The sequence below is a fragment of the Mustelus asterias genome, chromosome 15 (assembly GCF_964213995.1).
Source record: "Mustelus asterias chromosome 15, sMusAst1.hap1.1, whole genome shotgun sequence".
NCBI classification, from domain to species: Eukaryota; Metazoa; Chordata; class Chondrichthyes; order Carcharhiniformes; family Triakidae; genus Mustelus; species Mustelus asterias.
In genome coordinates, this window is record NC_135815.1 from 74,143,080 (window position 1) to 74,169,941 (window position 26,862).

General features: G+C 46.5%; 1 protein-coding gene across 3 annotated transcripts in view; it reads right to left on the reverse strand.

Moving 5' to 3' along the window:
* prkn (parkin RBR E3 ubiquitin protein ligase) overlaps positions 1–26,862 on the reverse strand; it is a 1,119,547-nt gene that overhangs the window by 35,732 nt on the left and 1,056,953 nt on the right. For 2 of the 3 annotated variants that reach the window (XM_078230129.1, XM_078230132.1), the window contains exon 10: positions 17,580–17,666. The exons of the other annotated variant lie outside the window; for it this stretch is intronic. In XM_078230129.1, the coding sequence (XP_078086255.1) occupies positions 17,580–17,666 (87 nt within the window). The remainder of the gene's footprint in view (positions 1–17,579; positions 17,667–26,862) is intronic. 3 annotated transcript variants of the gene reach the window in all.

Consider the following 26,862-nt stretch of genomic DNA (forward strand, 5'->3'; position numbering starts at 1 on the left):
AGGATTGAATCCTGAATCCAGGATCCCCGCCCAATTTTCCAGCCTATCTACATCCTAATATCCTATCCACCGAGCTGTCCCTCACAACTACGATGCTTTGTTCATCACAACCTATTAACTCACCCCCACCCCCCCATTCCAGACCATGTGATCTCCAGGGAGAGGCGAAAACCCAGAGTGAAAAACCCCAGGGCCAATATGGGGAAAAAAAAATCTGGGAAATTCCTCTCCGATCCCCTGTGGCGATCGAAACGAGTCCAGGAGATCTCACTGGCCCTGATCAGAAAATGCTTCCCAACCCTATTCATTTCCACTTCTGCTTTACGAACACCATCTGAATTCCCTGCCCCCGAGACAGGTTCCCAACTATCCGCAGTCTCGCTCTGTACTGGCACCAGCAAGATGATCATAGAATGAAGCCTTGAAACGAGAAACAAAGAACAATTAGCCCGCGCCGCTCCCTGGTCCAAACTAGACCACTCTTTTGTATCCCTCCATTCCCACTCCGTTCATATAGCTGTCTAGATAAGTCTTAAACGTCCCCAGTGTGTCCGCCTCCACCACCTTGCCCGGCAACACATTCCAGGCCCCCACGACCCTCTGTGTAAAATATGTCCTTCTGATATCTGTGTTAAACCTCCCCCCCTTCACCTTGAACCTATGACCCCTCGTGAACGTCACCACCGACCCGGGGAAAAGCTTCCCACCGTTCACCCTATCTATGCCTTTCATAATTTTATACACCTCTATTAAGTCTCCCCTCATCCTCCGTCTTTCCAAGGAGAACAACCCCAGTTTCCCCAATCTCTCCTCATAACCAAGCCCCTCCATACCAGGCAACATCCTGGTAAACCTCCTCTGTACTCTCTCCAAAGCCTCCACGTCCTTCTGGTAGTGTGGCGACCAGAACTGGACGCAGTATTCCAAATGCGGCCGAACCAACGTTCTATACATCTGCAACATCAGACCCCAACTTTTATACTCTATGCCCCGTCCTATAAAGGCAAGCATGCCATATGCCTTCTTCACCACCTTCTCCACCTGTGACGTCACCTTCAAAGATCTGTGGACTTGCACACCCAGGTCCCTCTGCGTCTCTACACCCTTTATGGTTCTTCCATTTATCGTGTAGCTCCTCCCTACATTATTCCCACCAAAATGCATCACTTCGCATTTATCAGGATTGAACTCCATCTGCCATTTCTTTGCCCAAATTTCCAGCCTATCTATATCCTTCTGTAGCCTCTGACAATGTTCCTCACTATCTGCAAGTCCTGCCAGTTTTGTGTCGTCCGCAAACTTACTGATCACCCCAGTTACTCCTTCTTCCAGATCATTTATATAAATCACATGTAGTTTCTCCTGTACTTTTGAGAAATGGGATGTGATAGTTTGACCAGGTTGTCCTAACCTGCCTTCCAGACATGATTAATTATCGGCAAAAGTAAGTCTATGTCTAAAGGTGTTGCTCTTGAATGTAACAAGGTGACACAGAAATCTTGTTTATGTCCCTGAACTTCATAATGAATGACTTAACAGTGTGAAATTTTTGCTTGGCAAGATAGTTGGATCTGGAATAGTGTAGTGAGGCTGTCACATGATTTATGCTCCATTTAGCGCACATGTCCTGAAGATGTGTATTGAGGTCCATTGTCTGATTTGACCTCTTCAGGCATACAGAATAAACTGAAAATTTAACTTGTTGGGCAGAATCTTCCCAAAAAGATTTTAAGGGTGCGATCTTGTCGGCTCGTCGTGCTGGTCAATTGGCATGGTGAGTCTATAAAATTGCCTGAGGCGCCAAAAATGTGGATTATGACGGGTGTGAACCTGTTTTTCGCCACATGCAATCTTATGGGCCCTGTTTAGCTGGCAAGTTCGGCTTTGATACCAGAAAGGGCGTAAAGCCAATTTAAATATTGATGACATGATTTGCATGTCATTAGTGAGTCCCAGATGGCATCGTCTGGGCTCAGTTACACTTACCCACCTCGCTTTACCTTTGGCTGGAGCTTGCACTTTTCTGTTTTGCATGCTATCTGCCTTTAGAATGGGAATGGCAACCGAGGATTTCTCTGCAGTTTGTACTGTCTTGACTCAAAATAGACTGCCTGGTTGATCTCTGATTCAGAAACTCCAAAAATCAGGTATTCACTGCTCTGTGAAATATCCTCTGTAGAGGGACTCTGTCTCCTAGGGTCTTCAATGCCCATATAGCCTTTGTGTAGCACAAAGTCTTATCTGTGGCTTTTTCTTGTGATCTTGAAATCTTCATCATTTCGTTAAGAAGAACCACTGTTGCTCACCACATTGTATTTCTATGTTTGCTTAATACTAACTTCTATTAGTATTAATACAAAAGTGGTAAAATAAACATAAATATCCTCTGTAGAGGGACTCTGTCTCCTAGGGTCTTCAATGCCCATATAGCCTTTGTGTAGCACAAAGTCTTATCTGTGGCTTTTTCTTGTGATCTTGAAATCTTCATCATTTCGTTAAGAAGAACCACTGTTGCTCACCACATTGTATTTCTATGTTTGCTTAATACTAACTTCTATTAGTATTAATACAAAAGTGGTAAAATAAACATATTTGAAGAGATAGTACAGGTTTAGCCAACAGACAGATTTGCTATAAACATTCAACAGCTATTGTTAACAGGAAAATGTAACTGCAATTTCTTTACACCACATGCTGCTAGCTAAAACTAAAAGCTCTTGTGAACAATGCCTGGTGGTCACATAGTTTACCTCCTGTCTACTTACTCATTAGCACGTTCTCTCAAAGCTACATCACAACCTGCCACCCTACCCCTTTACCCACTTGCCTTCCAACCTAGCCCTTCGGTCACTTGCCACCTTACCCCACACCCACCCACCTGTCACCTTACCTCCTCACCCACCACCTGCTATCCTGTCTTTTCCCCACTTACCTATCACTCTATCCCCTCACCCACTGAGATTTGTCTTCTCCCCATAGCTTCTCAAAGGGCTTTGGGCACTTTAAACTTACTAGAATGAGGCAGCTCATGTCGTAACTTTGCTTCCTGCACCAGGAGGTAGGGCTCCCAAAATAGGTACACTCTGCATTTCTGAATAACCTGTTTCAGAGGTCCAGGAGAAATGCAGATCTCTAAAAATATGTTTTGATGCCAAAACATTGAACGTATTCAACAGGCGGCTGGATATAGCACTTGGGGCGAATGGGATCAAAGGTTATGGGGAAAAAGAAGGATTAGGCTATTGAGTTGGATGATCAGCCATGATCGCAATGAATGGCAGAGCAGGCTCTAAGGGCCAAATGGCCTCCTCCTGCTCCAATCCTCTATGTTTCTAATGCAAGATAAGAAAATAGGACCAGAGTATATTCTGATGGTGATTGCCAGTCCTTGGAATACTTGGCTTATTCTCAATTAGCTTCTAAATGGTTTTTTGACACTGCAATGAGACACTGTAGATGCACTGGGCCAAAGTCAGTTCAGTAGATAAACTGATTTCACATGCCACCCAGTGTCTGTTTGAAGCAGGTGCAAGTTTATAACACTGCCCCAATTTCACTCCTTAACAGTTCTCCTATCTTTGGTCTGTCATCTCTACAATTGAGAAGAACATGAGCATCTATGTTGTGGGGACACCATCATCCCTCCGTGTCCTTCAAATCAAACATTATTCTGACTTAGAATTACATTCTTAGTCATTGATTGTCACTAGCTCAGAATCCTGGATTTACCTACTTATCATTATGACGGTACCATCTCTGCAATGATTCAAGGAGAAATCCCATTGTCACTTTCTCAGGACAACTAAGGCTGGGAAATAAATGCCAGCCTTGCCAGCAATGCCCACATCCCAAGAGTAATTTTTAATAAGAGTGAAGTAATGAACATTCAAGGTAATGAATTACATTATCTAAATGAAATTACTCAGGTTGAAAAGTAAATCCTAGCCCTGGTTCAAACGGCCTACGTGCAGTCTAGCATTCTATGGAATATCACCACTTGCTTCACAAGTTAGGCCTGAGTGAAAGCTAACAGGAAGGCATTAAGTTTTTTTAGTTCTTGCAGGAAAGGAAACAATTGATGATGATTATGTTTGAACTTGTATTCATTTCTTGGAGGGATCAAGTCATAGAAACATAGAAACCCTACAGTGCAGAAGGAGGCCATTCGGCCCATCGAGTCTGCACCGACCACAATCCCACCCAGGCCCTCCCCCCACATATTTTACCCGCTAATCCCTCTAACCTACGCATCCCAGGACTCTAAGGGACAATTTTTAACCTGGCCAATCAACCTAACCCGCACATCTTTGGACTGTGGGAGGAAACCGGAGCACCCGGAGGAAACCCACGCAGACACGAGGAGAATGTGCAAACTCCACACAGACAGTGACCCGAGCCGGGAATCGAACCCGGGATCCTGGAGCTGTGAAGCAGCAGTGCTAACCACTGTGCTACCGTGCCTTCAGGTAATGGAACATTCTTCCACTTTTGGCACCTGGTATCAGCATCAAGTACTCCAAGGAAAGGTGCATCCAGCAAAAGTCTCGCTACCCTATTTTCACAATATACCCTGTGTTGAACTTTAAGCCTCCCTGCCAGCTGATTTGCAAGCATGGGATAGGCATGTAAAAACCAGTGGGTCTCGTGCCCCCTGCCTTACATGCCTGACCCTGCCACCTTGCAATTATATACAAGTTGCCCTTCGGCCAATTGAGAACTTTAAGTGGCCAATTAATGACCACTTAAGGGCCTCATCCCACTGCCAACCATGTCATGTGGGAAGCTCAGCAAGGTCCTCCCAAGGTCCTCTGCCCCATTACCCTGCCCTCTGGCATCTCAAACTGAGCTCCCCAACACCTTCACACCAAATGCTAGGGCCTGCAAGCCTGAAAAATGAGACCCTGGACTTATGTATGTATACAGGTGCAAATCCGCGAGAGCCTGAAACCAAGAATCTTGCCAGCAAGATCTTGGGTTCTGATTTAGTCCACCCCCCTCCACCAGTAGTGAGATACCTGACCCCTAGGAAGGTCAGGAACCTCATTTCAATACATTTAAGTATTAGGAACATGCCTGGGCAGTGCCTCCTGGCACTGCCTAGCATTGCCTCATGGCACCCTGGCACTGCCCTGGTGTACCCCAGCACTGTCCAGGGGTCAGGGCTAGGGCCGGGGGGTGGTGCCACGGTATTACTCTGGGGACCTACATTGGGGTGGCATTCCCATATACATGGGGGAGGGGGGGTGCAATGATGGTGCAGTCTTTATGTCAGTGGGGGAGATTCTTAGTTTTTTTTGTTCTGGAGATAGGGGCATCCTTTAAAAACGCCACCCCGATATCTGGAGAGCAGACGTTGCTGGCTCTTTCAGGTCCTGCCTGCCATGTGATGGCATGAGACATGCCTCCAACATTTTTTTCCTATGTGCTGGATAAGATGGAGAGAAACTTGGCCCTGCAGCAGGCGAGTTGCACACCAGGTTTTTTGCCTGGCCCAGCACTTAGAAAAAGGGGAAAATTCTGCCCATTATGTCTATAAGATTCCCCGCCTCTAAAGCTGGGAGAAGTGGCATGAAGATGCCAGGTTAATCCATTTCTCTTTTTTAAGTGCAGGTGTAATGTTTGCAGTCTTCCAGTTCTCCAATCCTCTGGCACATCCCCACATTGGAATTGGAGGATTGTAAGATTGCATCCAGAACCTCTGTTGTTCTCACCTTTTATTTGTCCCATTTGAAATATTGGAATTTCCTGTTTTGATAACAGCCATTCCTTTAAGTACTACTTCTTCATGTATTTTTATCCTATCCCATATTGCTACTACCTCTTCCTTTCCTGCTACATTGGCAGTATTTTCTTTCAAATTTAAGAGGGATGCAAAATAAATCAGTATTCCAGCCGTGGCCTCTTCTCCACAAGAATATCTCCTTTTTGGTTGTAGTCAGCCACACACTCTATTCCACTATTTTATTATCATTGCACGTTTACAAAATAATTTTCAGTTCTCTTTTAAGGTAACAGCTAATCTATTCTTACGCTTTGAGAGAAACAGAATTTGGGCTGCCGATTCACTATCACCTGGGTTTTACACTATCGTCTGAAGTCCAGGTACACCCCAATGTTTTCACTCTCTGTCATTTATAAAATTGTTCACTTTGTCAATCACTCACATAGGCAACAAGATTATTTTTTACATGAACAATTTGAGGCAAAGGGAACAAACGCGAGCAAGAATGTTCAGAAGAAAGTTTCAGAAAACATTTAATGATTAAAGTTTTGCATTTGGTGCCTTTGTTCTGTTGGATGAAAAATGTTACACAATATTTTTTAGGCATGTTAAACAACCACTGCTTACCTCAATTTTCCTTCCTTAAAATTATTTCCATTAAATATTGAGTTTGTGAAGTAATTTCCTTCCCTTCTATTGTGAAGACTAAGTTTGGAGGACAGTCACTATCTGTCAATGTCGGTGCATTTTACATTTCCTGTAATTGCAGGCAGTTTCAGTTGGCAAGGTGTTTGGGAAGAAATTAAGGATTGTGCATGATTCATGAAAATAAAAATAAAGACTAATATTTGAACACACATAAAACAATTCAGGAGCCTATTTTCTGTTCATGTTATATTGGATATGACAGTGTATGACCAATAAGCTTTAGATTTTTTCTTGAATGCTGTATTTTCCATGGGAGAACCATTGCAGACTAAAGTTCTTCTAGCTACTGCTGCATCGACGTTAGCATTTGGTGAGAATAATCAAGTTTTGCCATGAATTGACAAACAACTTTCATTTATAAAGTGCCTTTGACATAGTAAAACATCCCAAGATATTCCACTGATGCATAATCAGCAAAGAAATAACACCAAGCCATGTAAGGAGATACTAAGATAGGCAACCAAAAGCTTGATCAAAGAGATTGGTTTTATGGAGTGCCTTAAAGTGGAAGTGGAGCAGTAGAGAGATTTAGGAAAAGAATTCCAGAGCTTACCGTTGAAACAGCTGAACCCACAGCTGTCAATAATGGGGAGAAGAGTAGTAGGGCATTGGCTATGAGGAGAGGTTGAATAAACTAAGATTGTTTTCACTGGAAAGATGGAGACTGAGGAGGGACCTGATAGTGCTCTACAAAATTATGAGAGGCATAGACAGGGTGGATAGTCAATCTTTTTGACTAAACAATTAAACTAGATCAGATTAACTGAGGGACAAATTAAAAGGGGCAGCCCCCAAAAAGGGAACTGCCCGAAACAAAAAAAAAGCAGAAAGGAAATTTAAAACATCAAACTAAAATGTGATTAAAGGGGTTGATAATACACCCGAGTCCCTGCGGTGTCCAACAAGCATGAAAGTCCTCAATGGTTACCTCAGACACCACATGCTCCCTCTCCAGGGATACCCGGTCGTGAATGTAGCCACTGTAGAGGGACAGACAGTCGGGCTGAACGACCCCCTTGGTTGCCCGCTGCCTGGACCTATTGATGGCAAGTTGTGATGTGGAGATGCCAGCGTTGGACTGGGGTAAACACAGTAAGAAGTTTAACAACACCAGGTTAAAGTCCAACAGGTTTATTTGGTAGCAAAAGCCACACAAGCTTTCGGAGCTCCAAGCCCCTTCAGGTGAGTGGGGGTTCCCACTCACCTGAAGAAGTGGCTTGGAGCTCCGAAAGCTTGTGTGGCTTTTGCTACCAAATAAACCTGTTGGACTTTAACCTGGTGTTGTTAAACTTCTTACCATGGCAAGTTTGACCAGGCCCAGGTTCACGAGGAGGTCCTCCGCCTTACCCACCCCCCTCTGCACCAGGTGCCTGTAGATCAAAAGCGTGGCACTGAAGTGCAAACAACATCAATAAAAGGTTTTTAAGGTAATGGAGAAGGGAGTACAGACTATAACATTTAAAGTAGACATAGTTCACAGACTCTGCAAGATGGCAAAAAGGGCAAGTTTCTTGGGAGCCCGTGAACAGGTGAAACCTATGGTTGTATGGAACTGCTGTATGCACCACCCTAGGTCTCCAAGATAATGGGGGAGGATCCCTCCGTAGAGGGACCTCCAATGGAGACCTCCGCCGCGGAATGGAAACAAGGCCTGCCAAAGTGTATCCAGGTGACGGGCAAGGACACTGTAGTGGAAGATGTGCAGCAGCAGCCCATACAGGAAATCCCTCTGTGCAATGGCAAAGGGCACAAAGGGCATTTCTGCGAGGTGGCTCAAACTGTGGGGCGCCTGACCTGGAAAGGGAGGTCTAGGCTTAGGACAATATGAAATTCCGTCCGAGCAGTGATATGCTCAGACAGGATCCCGCCGCACAACTGTGCCTCCTTGAGACCACATGTGACCTCGGTCTGAACACGATGGTTCTGAGGTCTTGAATGGCATTGGCCGCGAGCCGGATGTCCATCCCCATGCGCCTGGCGAGCTTGTGGGCTGTCATCCAGCCCACACCTCTGCCACCCAGCACATCCCTGACTCTGGTCACCCCGGCAGCCACAGACCTCCTCTCTGCCAGCCACCTGAAGTTGTATTGGCAGAAGAGTGGATTCCTGAGCAGTGGCTCTCGAACGATAGCCGCTAGTCCAGATGGGGGGAGAGCTGCAGCGCAAGGTGACTGTGTTCCAGACTTTGAGTAGGTTCAGGTAAAAGATAGGCTACACCTCCAGGGAGGTCTGAAGGCCCTCCAGATCTATGTTCAGGTGCTGTCATAATTCAGACCGCTCCCCTGGCAGAAGGAATACTTCTGAATTATGTACAGGGCACACCATCGAGGAGGGGGCTCAATGCTTTGGGTCTGAAGGAGGTGTCCAAGCACTTGCAGTTCTGACAAGTTGGCCAGATTCTCTGACCTTGACAGAGGCTGGGATTCTCTGGCACTGCTGCTGTGAATGGGGATTTGGCCGAGTGCCAAGATAGACAGATTTTTAATCAGTAAGGGGGTCAAGGGTTATGGTGATAAGATGGGAAAGTGGAGTTGAGGATTATATCAGATCAGCCATGATCTCGTTGAATGGCAGAGCAGACACGATGGGCTAAATGGCCTACTTCTGCTCTTACATCTTATGGTCAATTGTCTTATTTCCTTGTTTTTACAGTGTTTTCCTTATGGGCGGGAGGAGTTCAAATTATTAACGGGAACATCCCAGGCAGAAGTGGCCTCTGGTGCCTCAGAAAATTTGAAAGATACCAACACTGTTATGCCAGTATATCTTTCCTTAGAAAAGGGGACCAAAACTGTTCACAGTCTTCACGGTGTGGTCTAAATAGTGCCTTGTATATTTTTAGCAAGATTTCCCTATTTTTATGCTCCATTCCATTTGAAATAAATGGCCTACATTGATTTTGGCTTCCCAATTACCTGCTGAACTTGCATGTTAGCTTTTTGTGATTTATGCACAAGAACCCCCCAAATTCCTCTGTGCTGCACTTTTCTGCAGTCTTTCTCTATTTAAATAATGCTTAGCTCCTTTATGCTTCTTGGTCCGAACTGGTCATGTACACCTTAAAATGGAACACCAGTAAAAACTGGGGAACAAGAATACTGTTCTGAACCAGTTTTTTTTTTCTGAGTGCTGTACACCATGATGATAGGTTGATAAAAGTTATCCTTAATCCAGTAAATTGTGCTGTAGATGTGGCTTTTTAAACCCATGCAAATTTATTTTGCTTTAGTTCTAAGCAGAATTCATTTCCAAATGCACACTACAAGAATAATGGTCAAATGTCGTGAAAAGTGACAACCACACAGAGAAATATGTTGGAATGAGTGACAGAAATTAGACATTTAGCACTGTAAAAATTCAAGAATAAATCATGGTTCAAGGGAGAATGGGAAAGACGAGAAGAGGATGCAAAGTGGCAACAATAAGTTGGGTCTTCAAGATGGCTGTGCTTTGTCTATTCAGCATAAGCTATGGGATGAAAATTTAAATACCAAGAGTATGGAAAACAGTGTTTGGAAAGCTGCACAATAAGAACACTGAATAGTATCTGAGAGATCTAAACATCAAAAGGAAGTGCCCCAATTTTTATTTTCCTTTATTTTTTCATGGGATATGGACATCGTTAGCAAGGCTAGCATTTGTTGCCCATCCCTAATTGCCTATAAACTGAGTGGCAGTTAAGAGTCTACCACATTGCTCAGAGTCGAGAGTGACATGTAGGCCAAACCAGTTAAGGACAGCAGATTTCCTTCCTTCAAGAACATTTGAGAATCAGATGGGTTTTTTGAACAATTGACAATGGCTTCATGGTCATCATTGTAATTCCACTTTTTTGAAAATTGAATTCAAATTTCACCATTAATCTAGTTCAAATAACCAGTAATCCTCCAGAATAATGTGATGTCCCAATCTGGGCACCACAGTTTTAGAGAAAGTATGCCAATGCCTTAGAGATGATGCAAAAGAGAGTTAATGGAATGGTATTCAGGGTACTGAAAGAAATGTCAGAGGTAATAGCGGATGCTTTAGTGGTTATTTATCAAAATTCGTTGGATTCTGGGGTAGTGCCGGCGGATTGGAAAACGGCTAATGTTACGCTGCTGTTTAAAAAAGGAAATAGACAAAAGGCGGGTAACTACAGGCCGGTTAGCTTAACGTCTGTAGTTGGGAAAATGCTGGAATCCATCATTAAAGAAGAAATAGCAGGCCATCTGGATAAGAATGGTTCGATTAAGCAGACGCAGCATGGATTCATGAGGGGAAAGTCGTGCTTGACGAACTTGTTGGATTTTTATGAAGATATGACTAGTGCAGTTGACAGAGGGGAACCGGTGGATGCGGTGTTTTTGGATTTCCAAAAGGCGTTTGATAAGGTGCCTCACAAAAGGTTGCTGAAGACGATTGGGTCACACGGAGTTGGGGGTAGGGTGTTAGCATGGATTGGGGATTGGCTATCCGACAGGAAGCAGAGAGTCAGAATAAATGGGTGCTTTTCTGGTTGGCAGATGGTAACTAGTGGCGTGCCGCAGGGATCGGTACTGGGGCCTCAACTATTTACCATTTATATACACGATCTGGAGACGGGGACTGAGTGTAGGGTAACAAAGTTTGCAGACGACACAAAGATAAGTGGAAAAGTGAATCGTGTGGAGGGCGTAGAAGGTCTGCAGAGAGATTTGGACAGGCTGAGTGAGTGGGCGAGGATCTGGCAGATGGAGTATAACGTTGACAAATGCGAGGTTATTCACTTTGGAGGAAATAATAGCAAATTGGATTATTATCTAAATGGAAAAAAATTACAACATGCTACTGTGCAAAGGGACCTGGGGGTCCTTGTGCATGAGACGCAAAAACCCAGTCTGCAGGTGCAACAGGTGATCAAGAAGGCAAATGAGATGTTGACCTATATCGCAAGGGGGATAGAATATAAAAGCAGAGATGTCTTGCTGCATCTGTACAGGGCATTGGTGAGGCCGCAGCTGGAATACTGTGTGCAGTATTGGTCCCCTTATTTGCGGAAGGATATATTGGCCTTGGAGGGAGTGCAGAGAAGGTTCACAGGTTGATACCAGAGATGAGGGGTGTTGATTATGAGGAGAGACTGAGCAGATTGGGTTTGTACTCGTTGGAATTTAGAAGGCTGAGGGGGGATCTTATAGAGACCTATAAGATAATGAAGGGGCTGGATAGGGTAGAGGTGGAGAGATTCTTTCCACTTAGAAAGGAAGCTAGAACTAGAGGGCACAGCCTCAAAATAAAGGGGGGTCAGTTTAAGACAGAGTTGAGGAGGAACTTCTTCTCTCAGAGGGTGGTGAATCTCTGGGATTCTCTTCCCACTGAAGTGGTGGAGGCTACCTCATTGAATATGTTTAAATCACGGATAGATGGATTCCTGATCGGGAAGGGAATTAGGGGTTATAGGGATCAGGCGGGTCAGTGGAACTGATCCACTTCAGATCAGCCATGATCTTATTGAATGGCGGGACAGGCTCGAGGGGCCAGATGGCCTACTCCTGCTCCTATTTCTTATGTTCTTATTTGGAAGACCTGATGCACGTCAATCGAGCACAAGACACAAGGCTTCGGTAACTGAAGGCTTTTATTGCCTAACAATGGAACTATTAGAACATAAGTACACCACTCCAGACTGACGAGGTCCCGCCCGAGCAGAGGGTCTTATACCTCTCCCAGGAGGCGGGGCCCGACTGGGATGTGCCACAACAGCAACAACCACAGGTGTATTAATCCCACAGTGTAAACACCCTAGCCCAACAACAACATTAGAACAATCCCACAGTGTGAACACCCTAGCCCAACAACAACATTAGAACAACCCCACAGTGGGAACCAACGATGGTTCACCACATTCACCCCTCCTTTGAGAACAAAGGCCGGCGGGGTGCGAAAACAGACTATATGAAAAAAAAGTCAACAATCTACAAGTCCAGACGGTCTGGAGGACCGCACCGTCGTTGTGACCTCCTCAATACCGGCGGTGACACCGGAGCAGGTGCTTGCGGTGGCGTTCTCTCCAAAACAGCGTCCGGCTGTCCTCTCGCGGACTCACGGGCCGGTTGACCCTGATGAAGCGGTAGTGCAGGGGATCCCGGTACATTCTGCGATGGCGCCGATCTGAGGCAAGCTGTACAGTGGAGTATAACTGTTATGCACTGGTCCCGGTGCTGACCGCGCCACGTCCGGGGGAGAAATAAGAGATAAGGGATTCGTGACTGGGGGTATGGGAGCGACAGGAGTTGCTACGTCCCCTGTGGGCGCCAGGTCTCGGATCGAGACTGTGTCCTCTCGCCCGTCAGGATATGCCACATAGGCATACTGAGGGTTGGCGTGGAGGAGGTGGACCGATTCGACCAAGGGGTCGGACTTGCGGGCCCTTACATGTCGCCGCAGAAGGACGGGTCCTGGGTACGTCAACCAGGCTGGTAAAGATATCCCCGAGGACGACTTCCGAGGGAATGAGAACATCCTCACGTGGGGAGTAGCATTGGTTGCCGTACACAGGAGGGAGCGAATGGAGTGAAGCGCATTTGGGAGGACCTCCTGCCAATGGGAGACTGGAAGGCCTTTGGACTTCAGCGCCAATAGGACAGCCTTCCAGACTGTAGCATTCTCTCTTTCCACCTGTCCATTGCCCCTAGGGTTGTAACTCGTGGTCCTACTAGAGGCAATCCCGTATGAGAGCAGGAATTGCCTCAAGTCATTACTCATGAACGACGAGCCCCTGTCGCTATGTATATAGCTGGGGTACCCGAACAGGGTAAAAAGATCACGGAATGCCTTGATCACCGTGGCAGTCGACGTGTCCGCACAGGGGACAACAAACGGGAACCGGGAGTACTCGTCTATGATGTTAAGAAAGTACACGTTCCGATCTGTTGAGGGAAGGGGGCCCTTAAAATCCACACTCAGCCTCTCGAAGGGGCGAGTGGCCTTGACCAAATGTGCCCGGTCAGGTCGGTAAAAGTGCGGTTTGCATTCCGCGCAAATCCGACAGCTCCTTGTCACTGACCTGACGTCCTCCACCGAGTAAGGCAGGTTGCGGGCTTTGATGAAGTGGTAGAGCCGAGTGACCCCAGGATGGCACAGGTCATTATGGAGGGCGTTCAAGCGGTCCTCCTGCATAGTAGCGCATGTTCCGCGCGAGAGGGCATCCGAGGGCTCATTGAGTTTCCCTGGACGATACATGATATCGTAATTATAGGTGGAGAGCTCAATTCTCCACCGCAAGATCTTGTCGTTCTTGATCTTGCCCCTCTGCGTGTTATTGAACATAAACGCCACGGACCGCTGGTCCGTGATCAGGGTGAACCGCTTCCCCGCCAGGTAATGGCGCCAGTGTCTGACGGCCTCCACAATGGCCTGGGCCTCCTTTTCCACCGCTGAATGCTGAATTTCGGGACCTTGGAGGGTGCGGGAAAAAAACGCGACGGGCCTGCCCGCCTGGTTTAGTGTGGCAGCCAGGGCGAAATCAGATGCATCACTTTCCACCTGAAAAGGGATGGATTCGTCCACCGCGTGCATCGTGGCTTTCGCAATGTCGTGTTTCAATGCCTTGAAGGCCAATTGGGCCTCTGGCGTGAGTGGAAAAGTCGTGGACTTAATAAGCGGACGGGCTTTGTCCGCGTAGTTGGGGACCCATTGCGCATAATAGGAGAAGAAGCCTAGGCATCTCCTCAGTGCTTTTGCGCTAGCGGGCAAAGGAAGTTCAGCAAGGGGGCGCATATGGTCGGGATCAGGGCCAATGACCCCGTTTTCCACTACGTATCCCAGGATGGCTAACCGGCACGTACGGAATACACACTTCTCCCTGTTGTAGGTCAGATTCAGGCGAGATGCAGTGCGCAAAACGTTCTGGAGATTTGTGTCATGGTCCTGCTGATCACGGCCGCAGATGGTGACATTATCCAGGTACGGGAAGGTAGCCCGCAGCCCGTTCTGGTCCACCATTCGGTCCATAGCACGCTGGAAGACCGAGACCCCATTGGTGACACCAAATGGAACCCTAAGAAACTGATACAGACGACCATCCGCCTCAAAAGCCGTGTAATGTCGGTCCTCTGGGCGGATGGGGAGTTGGTGGTAGGCGGACTTAAGGTCTATGGTGGAGAACACCCGGTACTGCGCAATCTGATTGACCATATCAGATATGCGCGGGAGAGGATACGCATCCAGCTGCGTATATCGATTAATGGTCTGACTGTAATCAATGACCATCCGGGGTTTGTTCCCGCTCTTAACCACCACGACCTGTGCTCTCCACGGACTAACACTGGGCTGTATGATCCCTTCTTTGAGGAGCCGCTGAACCTCAGATCTGATGAAGATCCGATCTTCAGCGCTGTAACGCCTACTTTTAGTAGCGATGGGCTTGCAGCCTGGTACCAGATTCTTAAATAAAGAGGGTGTGGTGATCTTTAATGTGGAAAGATTGCATGCGGGGCGCTTTGGACAATTTGGAGGCTGCAGCTGGTCCCCTACTGTCAGCGAAGGGAGTGGCCCACCGTACTGTAGGATCACACTCTTCATGTGGACCATAAAGTTTAGTCCGAGGAGAATTGGTGCGCAAAGATGCGGCAACACAAGGAGCCTGTATCGCTCGTAAATTGTGCCCTGCACTTTCAGAGTTACCACACAACGTCCTTGAACCGGTACAGATCGGGACCGTGATGCCATAGAAATTGTCTGTTTGGCAGGTAGAACCTGGAGTCCACACCTCTTTACTGTGTCAGGGTGAATAAAACTCTCAGTGCTCCCGCTGTCAAACAGACAATAAACTGTACGACCATTTACCTTAATGTTCATCATTGAACAGTCAAGCCTGTGGTGCTTAGCCTGGTTCAGGGTGATCGACGCCACCGTTGGCCCTTGGACGTCACTGCAGGCAGCTGAGGTCGATGCTGAGGACCCCTGCTGGTCGCTCCTGGTCGTCGTCGACCAAAATGGCCGCCCCCATGAATCGCACATGGTTGAGGGCGCCAAGCGTAGCGACTCCTGGTGGTCATCCTCCTCCGACTCCGCCGACCACAATGGCGTCGTCCTGGACTCGCACGTGGACGGACCCCGTGGGTACTTCGACGTCGATGGTGATGATCCCCTTTCTGGAGGGTCACAGGCTGCACTGCTGTTCTTGGGCTTCGATCTGCAGACCTTCGCGTAGTGCCCCTTTTTACCGCATTGATTACAGACCACCGCTTTAGCAGGACACTTTTGTCGTGGATGCTTGGCTCCTCCGCAGAAGTAGCACCGCGGGCCGCCTGGGGCTGCCGCCGTCGTCGGGTCTATATGGGAGCACACCATAATACTGCACTTCGAGCCCGTGGGGCGAGGAGGGATTTGTGACTGCTCCTGCCACGTTGTCTCCACGAGGTCCTCCGGATACAGGACCAAGCTCTTCGAAGCCGCCTCAAGCATTTCAGCCGTCTCCATAGCTTGGGTCAGGTTGAGATTCCCCTTTTCCAGCAGCTTGAGACGGATGTACGAAGACCCTACCCCTGCCACAAACGCATCTCGGGCGAGGTCGTACATGTACTGCTCAGCCGACACAGCTTTGCAGTCGCAGCCCCTGGCAAGCTGCAAGAGCTCATTGGCGTAATCCTCCATGGTTTCGCCCGACTGCCGACGTCGTGTAGCGAGGAGGTAACGAGCGTGGATCTCGTTGGGAGGTCTCGTGTAGCGCTTTTTTAAAAGCTCGAGGGCCCTCGGGTAAGTGGTGGCCGCACGGATCGCGAGGTAGACAGTGTCGCTTACCCTCGCATGGAGGACCCGGAGTCTGTCGTCATCTGTGATGACCGCTGCAGAGGCTGCCAGGTAGTCCTCGAAACACTTCAGCCAGTGGTCGAAGGTGTTAGAGGCGCCGACCGCACGTGGATCCAGCGTCAGACGCTCTGGCTTTAGTATTTGTTCCATACTCTCCTTTCCGTCGAGAGCTTAGTGTTAGGCAATAAAATTGATGCACGTCAATCGAGCACAAGACACAAGGCTTCGGTAACTGAAGGCTTTTATTGCCTAACAATGGAACTATTAGAACATAAGTACACCACTCCAGACTGACGAGGTCCCGCCCGAGCAGGGGGTCTTATACCTCTCCCAGGAGGCGGGGCCCGACTGGGATGTGCCACAACAGCAACAACCACAGGTGTATTAATCCCACAGTGTAAACACCCTAGCCCAACCACAACATTAGAACAATCCCACAGTGTGAACACCCTAGCCCAACAACAACATTAGAACAACCCCACAGTGGGAACCAACGATGGTTCACCACAAGACCAAAGCTCAGTTATCTGGAGAAATCGGAGAAGTTGTGATTAATCTCCTTACATCAGAGGAGACTTATAGAAGGGTTTGGTTAGAATGGGAATGGGGAAATGTTTTCACTGGCAGGTTAGTTAACCCTGCAGAGGGTATGGATTTAACATAATGGGCAAAAAAAATTAGGAGCAAATTACGAGTATGTTTTAATGCATTGTGATATTGTAATCTAGAATGCACTGCCTGAAAGAATTCATTAATAACTTTCAAAAGAGAGCTGGATATTCACTTGAAAAGGAGAGATTTGCAGGGCTATGGGGAAAGAGCAGTGGAGTGGGACTAACTGGCTATTTCTTCCAAAGAGTCAGAACAACATGACTGGCCTTCTTCTATGCTATATCATTCCATTAGAGTTAATGATGAACACCCCGAAATATTTCAAGGAAGAAATCTAATCTCAGAGTTCAGATGATGCTTATAAGCCATTTAAGAAATGCTCATGCAGCTTTACAACATCATTCGATCTCCCTGATTGTATTTATAGTTTTGTAATCCGCACTGTGCCATTTGTTATTTTTCTACACATCTGTCAGGACTGAAATAAGTGCACAAGATTCTTTAGAAAAAGGAAAAATCTATTTGTCCCCTTTTGATGGATGAACCTGCACATTTTCACCGTATCCATCAATTCCCACTTTAAACCATGGCTTGAAAAAAATGGAATACTATTTCACAGATATAGCCATCATACTTAAGGATAGTACATGTACAGCACAGAAGCAGGGATTTTTTTCAGAGCAAAATTCTAAGTAACAGTTCGTAATTGCAGCACCAAAAAGCATTAGAAAGATCCTGACTTTCCAAGAATTTACTCTCTTACTTGCTGGTTCACAGTTGTTTCTCTAGTATGAAGGTCACTGCACTCCTCCTCATGGTACACTTCCTTGCACTCACGGCAGAAAACAAACTGAAAGAGGATGAATGTAAAGAGTATGAATAATATGAAAATAATTGGGAAACTCTTAAGGCGGATAAATAGTTAACTCTATATCCTAAGGCATCCCAATCTTTAGACACCACCACCCCCTTCTACTCGTAGGCTAAGACGCCCCCTCCTCTTTTGCTGGTACCAGCAACCACCCCCTGTCCCCCCACAAATGAGCGATACCCTGCTAACTTTCCCTTTAGGCCTACCCCTTTCAGGAACCCCCCTTTAGCACTGTCAACCGGGTACCGCCAACCTGGCACCCTTCTGGTGCCAACCTGGCAATGCACTACCCAGCCATTTCCCCAACCACAGAAACATAGAAAACTACAGCACAAAACAGGCCCTTCGGCCCCACAAAGTTGAGCCGAACATATCCCTACCTTTTAGGCCTACCTATAACCCTCCATCCTATTAAGTCCCATGTACTCATCCAGGAGTCTCTTAAAAGACCCTATTGAGTTCGCCTCCACCACCACTGACGGCAGCCGATTCCACTCGCCCACCACCCTCTGTGTGAAAAACTTCCCCCTAACATTTCCCCTGTACTTACCCCCCAGCACCTTAAACCTGTGTCCTCTCGTAGCAGCCATTTCCACCCTGGGAAAAAGCCTCTGAGAGTCCACCCGATCTATGCCTCTCAACATCTTATATACCTCTATTAGGTCTCCTCTCATCCTTCGTCTCTCCAAGGAGAAAGGACCGAGCTCCCTCAGCCTATCCTCATAAGGCATGCCACTCAATCCAGGCAACATCCTTGTAAATCGCTTCTGCACCTTTTCAATCTTTTCCACATCCTTCCTGTAATGAGGCGACCAGAACTGAGCACAGTACTCCAAGTGGGGTCTGACAAGGGTCTTATATAGCTGCATCATTATCCCCGGACTCCGAAACTCAATCCCTCGATTGATAAAGGCCAGCACACCATACGCCTTCTTAACCACCTCCTCCACCTGCGGGGCCGATTTTAGAGTCCTATGGACCCGGACCCCAAGGTCCTTCTGATCCTCCACAGTACTAAGAGTCTATCCCTTTATATTGTACTCCTTCATCCCATTTGACCTACCAAAATGGACCACTACGCATTTATCTGGGTTGAAGTCCATCTGCCACTTCTCCGCCCAGTCTTGCATCCTATCTATGTCCTTCTGTAACTTCTGACATCCCTCCAGACTATCCACAACCCCACCAACCTTCGTGTCGTCGGCAAACTTACCAACCCCTCCCTCCGCTTCCTCATCCAGGTCATTTATGAAAATGACAAACAGCAAGGGTCCCAGAACAGATCCCTGGGGCACACCACTGGTGACCGACCTCCATTTAGAAAAAGACCCATCTATACCCACTCTCTGCCTCCTTTGGGCAAGCCAGTTCTGGATCCACAGGGCAGCAGCCTCCTGGATCCCATGCCCTCTCACTTTTTCTAGAAGCCTTGCATGGGGGACCTTATCAAACGCCTTGCTAAAATCCATATAAACCACATCTACCGCTTTCCCTTCGTCAATGTGTTTAGTCACATTTTCGAAGAACTCCACCAGGCTCATAAGGCACGATCTGCCTTTGACAAAGCCATGCTGAGTATTCTTGAGCATACTAAACCTCTCTAAATGCTCAGAAATCTTGTCCCTCAGGATCTTCTCCATCAGTTTACCAACCACTGAGGTTAGACTCACCGGTCGGTAATTTCCTGGGCTATCCCTATTCCCCTTCTTGAAAATAGGAAGCACATCCGCAATCCTCCAGCACCTCTCCCGTCTCCATCTGGGGGCTTCAATGGCCCGCAAGCTGGCCATCACAACTGGTTTCCATTTATGGAAATGTGTAGTGATTCGAGCTGAGTTCCCACTGTGCTCGAGGGTTGGAGAATTACAGGAGCCGGGAGAAGCCGGCTCCAAACTGACTCTGCATATTTAAATGAACATTTAAATATGCTAATCTGATTCAAGCCCTCGCTGGTCATGACCTAGATTATGTCGAGACGCAAGGACAGGGAGAATCCCATAAAGAGTTCTCGCCGATACTAACTGTGTTACGGTCCCTCCCTGTGATTTGCACATTCGCGTGTGGGCCAGAGAATCATACCCGATGTGTAGCCCACCGGCTGTGTTGCAGTCCAGCAGGAAAATCATGCTAGCCTAAAAGCCTTTTTGGGACTCTATTCTCCTCCTCCTCTGCAATTCACACCCACAGAAAACATGGGCAGAAAATCCCGCCCCTCGAAAGTGTTTTGTTTGACGAATACTGTCATGTGACTCAGCTGTTGAAACAAGAAGCCACACTTCTGGACTGACAGTATAACTCAAAAAATGAATCAACGATCTGCACATAAACTTGAGTTCATCCGTAATTCTGCTACTCAAATTCTAATTGCCACCAATACATGTCCACCCATCACCCATGTAGTCACTAATCTATACTGGCACCAGGTCTGGCTAGGCCACAATTTTAAAATTCTCACCCTTGTTTTCAAATCCTTCCATGAATTCAACCCTCACTCCCAATGTAAGGTCCTCTAGCCCCACAAACCTCCAGGATCTCTGTGTTGCTCCAAGTCTGGGAAAAGGTGTGGGGTGTGGAGGGCTGATGCATATTGAGTGGGGAAGGTTGATGTTAAGGGAATCGGTTGGGAGTAGGATTGCGAGTCGGTTTGGGAATTGGATTGCAAGTTGGTTTAGGAATGGGAATGGATTTGGATGTGGGATTGGGAATGAGGTTGGGAGTATTGATATTTGGACTGGTTTTGGGAATTTTGGAGTTGGTATTGGGATTGAGAGAGTTAATATTGGAAGTGAGGTTTGTGAGCATTAAAATGGGCGAGTGAAGGTGTGTGTCAAACCAGGTCAGGTTATGCAAAATACTATGTTTTGTTCAAGTGGAGACAATTTTGAGTGTTATTGCAGTCAGATCTTAACTTCTGTGATTGAATACAAACTGCTTCATTTCAGGCAACACATGAGTGACCAATTGTTTGCCCTTACCGCTACTGGATTTGGATTCTATGAATCTAATGGCTTTAACTTGAGTGGTGAATGTTAAAGTATATAAAAACAATCACAAAGTGAAAAATATATAACAACTTTCTTTGGATAAATACATTCAAAATTGGGTCAAAGACATTACTGCAATATTCTAAGGGTCTGCCAATCTGTAGAGGGAGCCCATTTCATTTTTTTGACACACAAAGCTTCTCCTGCAAGTTAGATTCCAAAATTACCTGACAGTCTCTTTGGTCAACATGAAGACACAGCTACATTTCCCAAAAGTCTGTTCTCAAAAGAAAGGGAGATTGATGGGCGAGACTGATGTCATGGAGTTGCTCAGTTCACTGAGACGAAGTTTGGCATTCGGTGAAGGATTGAGTTGCTGAGCTGATAAATTAATATTTATGGACAGGTGGATGGACATGTGGCAATGTAAATGTGCTCCCAAGCATGCAGAGAATTTAAAAAGCTGTGCACTGCATTGGTATTTCCCTTCTAACAAGTCAGTGCAAACACATGGAGAATCCAATAGGTGCCTTTTTCAGACATTAGGTGGCAGTAAGAGCAGCAGATATCTTGACTGCCCGGGAAACATACTTAGAATTGTTTAAGGTGTTTCTGCATCATTTCATTCCCATTTGAAAATATGTACACTTTTCTCAGACAGTTCATAGTACTGAAATACTTATTATTTACTGAAAGATATATTTGTGATATGAAAAGTCCAATTTCAAAATTGTACGCCTGCCTAACTTTTTTTAAAAATTGTTTATTTTTGGGAGATTTGAGCCACTTCTTTGAATGCACACTCTCCTCCCCTTCCTGCTGGAGGTTGGAATTCTTTATTTCACTGGGTGTAGGAGCCTTCAACATATGGTGGGTTCCCAAAAGGTTAGAGCAGTGAGAACTTCCAGTAAATGTGAATGTCTGCCATGCTCCTGGTCCTTTTGATCACTGTCCTTGTAGGCACCAATTATGCCCCTTACAGTTATGTGATTTACACAATTAAGCTGTGCCATGGAATCATTCACAATTATCTGCAAGAACAGAGGGGGGTCTCAGTTGACTCATTGTAAATAGAAGATAGGTGCATTCATATCATCCAGAAATACTGGCCTGACAAGAAGAATATACCTCAGACGTTAACTTTCACCATTTGTACAAATTAGCAAGGTGGGAGAGATAAGCTGTATACCAGACAAGCTAACTACAGGAGAACAACTACAAGAGAAAACAGAGGCGAAATTAGTCTATGCGAGTGTGAAAAGGGGCTCACAGTGAATCATCAGCCTTGTTTTACACCCCCCATTTGCAACCCAATATTCTCTTTAATTTCTCTCAACCACCCACACCTGAAGAGCAGTGCCCTGAGTTGATCAGATGCTTGTTATAGTTGAGTCCACATGCATTCTGAGACCTGCAAAGGACTCTTGAAACCAATTGCTGCAGCTCAGCAAATATCAGTGAGCACAGTCTCAACTTTCAGGCAGTAATCTGTGCGCTGCTGTCTGTAAAGCCTGCCAAGAACTTGATGTGCTTTCTCATGCAGTGTTCCACTTTCTAAATGATCAATAGCACCATGAAGCATTTCTCTCTTAATCTCCTAAATGCCACTTTTTTCAAGAAGCTTGCTACAATTGAATCTGAACCAAAACTAAAACCATTTTTAAAAATTACAATGCATCCTCATAAAATATTCATGCATATTGTACTGTGCAGAGTTGAACATCTACACTATAGGCCACCTTTTTCAAGCAAGCTTTTAGACACTTCAGAGCTTCACTGATGTGTGCACCAGTGCTTTAGCAACAGAATTCTTCAGCTTTGGCCTCTTGTGCATCACTGATTTCTTTCACATCGCCATTGACGGTCATACCTGCAACAGTCTGGGCCTCACTCTAGCATTTCCTCCCTAAAATTCTACACCTCTCAGCCTCTATCCGCCTGTATAATACTGCTTAAAACCTACCTCATTGAAGACGCTTTTGGTCATAGCCTGTAATGATGCAGAGTCTTCATTAGTGAACAACAAAGGATTTATTTACAAAAGCAACAACGTATCTGCTACTCATTCAGTATAGAACATAGAACAGTACAGCACAGAACAGGCCCTTCGGCCCACGATGTTGTGCCAAGCTTTATCTGAAACCAAGATCAAGCTATCCCACTCCCTATCATCCTGGTGTGCTCCATGTGCCTATCCAATAACCGCTTAAATATTCCTAAAGTGTCTGACTCCACTATCACTGCAGGCAGTCCATTCCACACCCCAACCACTCTCTGCGTAAAGGACCTACCTCTGATATCCTTCCTGTATCTCCCACCACGAACCCTATAGTATCTAAGAGAACTGCTCCTCCTGGGGTGATTCCCCACTCTGTATCCCGATTGGTCACCTAGCCCAGGTGACCCCTACTCTGCTCTTAAAGGGACAATCACCACATAGCCCTAATATCTCCTTATGTGACTCAATGTTAAATATTTGCGGATGATGCTTCTGTAAGTCACCTTGGACCATTTTACTACATTGAGATGCTGTCTAAATGCAAGTTGTTGCTATAGGATGCCACTATTTAAATGATGCTATGAAACATAGTGGAAAATACAAAGGCTTTTTTCCCATCTGGGACTACCTTATTTGGTGGGACTAGGGACAGGAAGGGGCATTTCTTGCTGCAGAGGCTGATGGGAAACCATGCCATATCTTCTGGCCCTGGCCTATTCAATTATGCATCCAGGGGTTTAGCACCGTATTTCATAGTGGAGTGGGCTTTATTGCATGTGTCCCATTGTCATTTCTGGGTTCCATACTTAAAAGGTGCCCAACATCACTGACCCACCATTGAAGAAAGAAGATTGACCTCCAGGGACACCGAATTCTCCTCCCTGCCAGCCATTGGACCTATTGGTGGAAACATGGGAGGATTCTGCTCTTTGATAACTCCAAATGTGGAATGGTCTGAATGGAAAATGCACTTATCGGCCTAGGTTTCAGGCCTGGGGTGTTTTAACTACTCAGGCCCCTCCACATGTCATGGCTTATTGGCTTGCCAGAAATGGATGGAAAGTAGTAAATCGTTAGAGGGAAGCAGCAGACAGTTGTGCAGCTAAGGGACCAAAGGAAGGCTGGTCAGCAGGTGGTTAAGTCATGGGGATGGGGGGAGGTTTAGGGATGTAAGATAGGAGTTCAGGGCCTCAATAGGCCAACATTTTCTTTGATTTGATTTGATTTATTACTGTCAAAGTTATTAGTATACAGTGAAAGTATTGTTTCTTGCACAGTATGCAGACAAAGTATACTGTACATAGAGAAGGAAAGGAGGGAGTGCAGAACGAGCGTAAAAGATAGGATTAGAGGGTATGCTGGGCACAGCTTGCAAGAAGTTGCCTCGCTCTGGCGTCATCTTGGAATTTCTTTGTGGGACTTGGAGGCGTACCACAAAAGACAGAGTTCAACTTACCTTAGAGGATATCATAGAATCCCTACAGTGCAGAAGGAGGCCATTCGGCCCATCGAGCCTGCACCGACCACAATCCCACCAAGGTCCTATCCCCATAACCCCACGTATTTACCCTGCTAATCCCCCGATACTAGGGACAATTTAGCATGGCCAATCAACCTAACCCGCAGATCTTTGGAGTGTGGGAGAAAATCGGAGCACCCGGAGGAAACCCACGCAGGCACGGGGAGAACATGCAAACTCCACACAGACAGTGATCCGAGGCCGGAATTGAACCCGGGTCCATGGAGCTGTGAGACAGCAGTGCTAACCACTGCGCCACCGTGGCCCCCATCTTCATGTCCATGACAACAGCTGACCAGCTTTCGCATGACTAGAAAGCCATGAACCTCTCAGCTCATGATGGAGATAAATCCCATTCAGGGTCCGGTGACATAGCTGGAACCCAATTTCAGTAACTTTGTATGACTTCCGTCTGCTGTTGGCAAGTGCCTTCATCACTGGCAGTGACCAGTAGGAGGGGAGTGGGCAAGGCTGAATAAAGACACATGTCCAATCTGGTCCCATTGATTGGGGTAGGTTAAATATCCTCTGTGTTTTTGTATAACAGAGATTTCAACAATGTTGACGTGAACTGATGCTTCTTTCTTCTCTCTTAATTCTAATCTGGAAGATTATTAATGTGGCACTCATTCCAAATTCGAGGAACGGAAGGAAAAGAGAGACAGAGAGAGAGAAAAAGAGAAGCAGAGAGACAGAGAGAGATAGATGAGACAAAGAGTGAGACAAAGGGAGAGGAGAATGACAGGGAGGGAGAAACTGAGAGAGTGACAGAGAGAGAAACAGAGAGAGTGACAGAGATAGAGAGGGAGAGAGACACAGAGAGAGAGTGAGAGACGAGAGAGATGCAGAGAAAAAGAGAGACTGACAGAGTGGGACACAGAGAGGGAGTGTGGGACATAGCAGGCGAGAGTGGGACGTAACGGGCGAGAGAGGACACGTGGCACAGAAGGGGAGAGGGTGGGAGGGAGGGTGAAAGAGGGACACAGAGAGAGAAAAACAGAGAGGCACGGAAACAAGGAGACCAGTGAGAGAGAGGAGACACTGACAGAGAGGAGGGGCAGAGGAGAGAGGATAGGGGGAGTGGCTGAACAAGACAGAAGGGCAGTTGAGAGAGGTTGGTAGGGAAGGGGCTTGAGGAAGGGGGCAAGTAGTTTGAGGCCTGAGGGTGGGGCGGGTAGGCCCAAGGTTTCAGGGGGCGTCAGGGGCAAATCCTTAAACTGGGGTGGGGCTGACAGACAGTCCCATGGATGTACATTTTTGGCAGGCCTGAGGGGCAGGTGAAGGGTGCGGGCCATCAGAGTTGGTGCTGGTTTCCTGACTTATGACAGAGGAAGCGGGATCTGGGAAGAACAGAGGGCGTGGAATGTACCACAAGATTGTTAGCATTGGGTGGTATATTGTCGTCTTTAAAAACATTGTAATCACATTATCATTTTACCTTTTTCTGAAATTTCACCTTCAGGTGTAAACTTTGCTGGGGTGTCTGGTTTTCTTGGGCAGTATAGCACGGCCTGGATGTTGGGGACAACCCCATCCTGAGCTATGGTGACTTCTCCATAGCAAAAGAGAATGTCTAAACTGCAATATGTAAACTGGAAAGGAACTGGATCCAGGGTTGTCTCAATGGTGACAAAGGGTATCTGAGAAGGAAATGGCTGATGCTGCCTGTCCATCAGCCTAAGACTCCCGCAGAAAGAAGGTACAACGAGGTTTATGCTGTTACCTGTGGAGCACACCATAGGCATCCTGAAAATGCAGTTCTGATGCCTGGACAGATCTGGCGGAGCACTTTAGTACAGTCCCGAGATGGTCTCATGGATCATCATGTCTCCTCTGATGAGGAGGACCTCGAAAGGGATGAGGGTGACGAGTACAAGGAACCTGAGGCTGCAGGGGAAGAAGTCACAGCATGGGCTGGTTGAGGCATGCATGCACGTGAGGCCCTCAATGCCACTAGATTCCACTAGGAGGATGATTTGTACCCTCTTGGACAAATGCCCCTCCATCATGGGCCAACATGAATACCAACATTGCTTTTCCTCTGTCTGTCTCTCTGTCACTCTCTGTTTCTCTCTCCTTCTGTCATTCTCCTCTCTGTTTTTCTCACTCTCTGTCTCATTCTTTGTCTGTCTCTCTCTTTGTCTCACTCGCTCTGTCTCATCTGTCTCATCTGTCTATCTCTGTCTCTCTGCTTCTCTTTCTCTCTCTCTCTCTCTCTATCTACCTCTCTCTCTCTATCTGGGGAGAAAATACTAGTAGGTGAGAGAAATTTCAAATAATCAGGGATTTAAGTGACTAATAAAATACTGATACTAAGTGAAATGACCTCAGATCAGTTTAATGGTTTAACAGGGAAATTGCCTGCATAAAGGCACATAAGAATTTGGTACGTTAAATGTATTAACTGTATTTTATAAAAGTAATTGTGCACGTTAGCCAAGAGCAGGCTGCTGCGATGGATGATGGGATAAAGCCTTAGTAGACAGAACCATATTCTTCGGAAACAATGAAACCTCCGAATGTGCAAGTTCTTATCAAGCGAAGGTTGCTAGCAGTAAAGTTCTTAGGGCTACTTATGAATAGAGTTTTTCACACTATTCAGATAAGACAGGTCCCTGCTCAGACATGAGAATGTACATCTGTTTCGTTTCGCCAGTGACGTAGCAGGAGTTG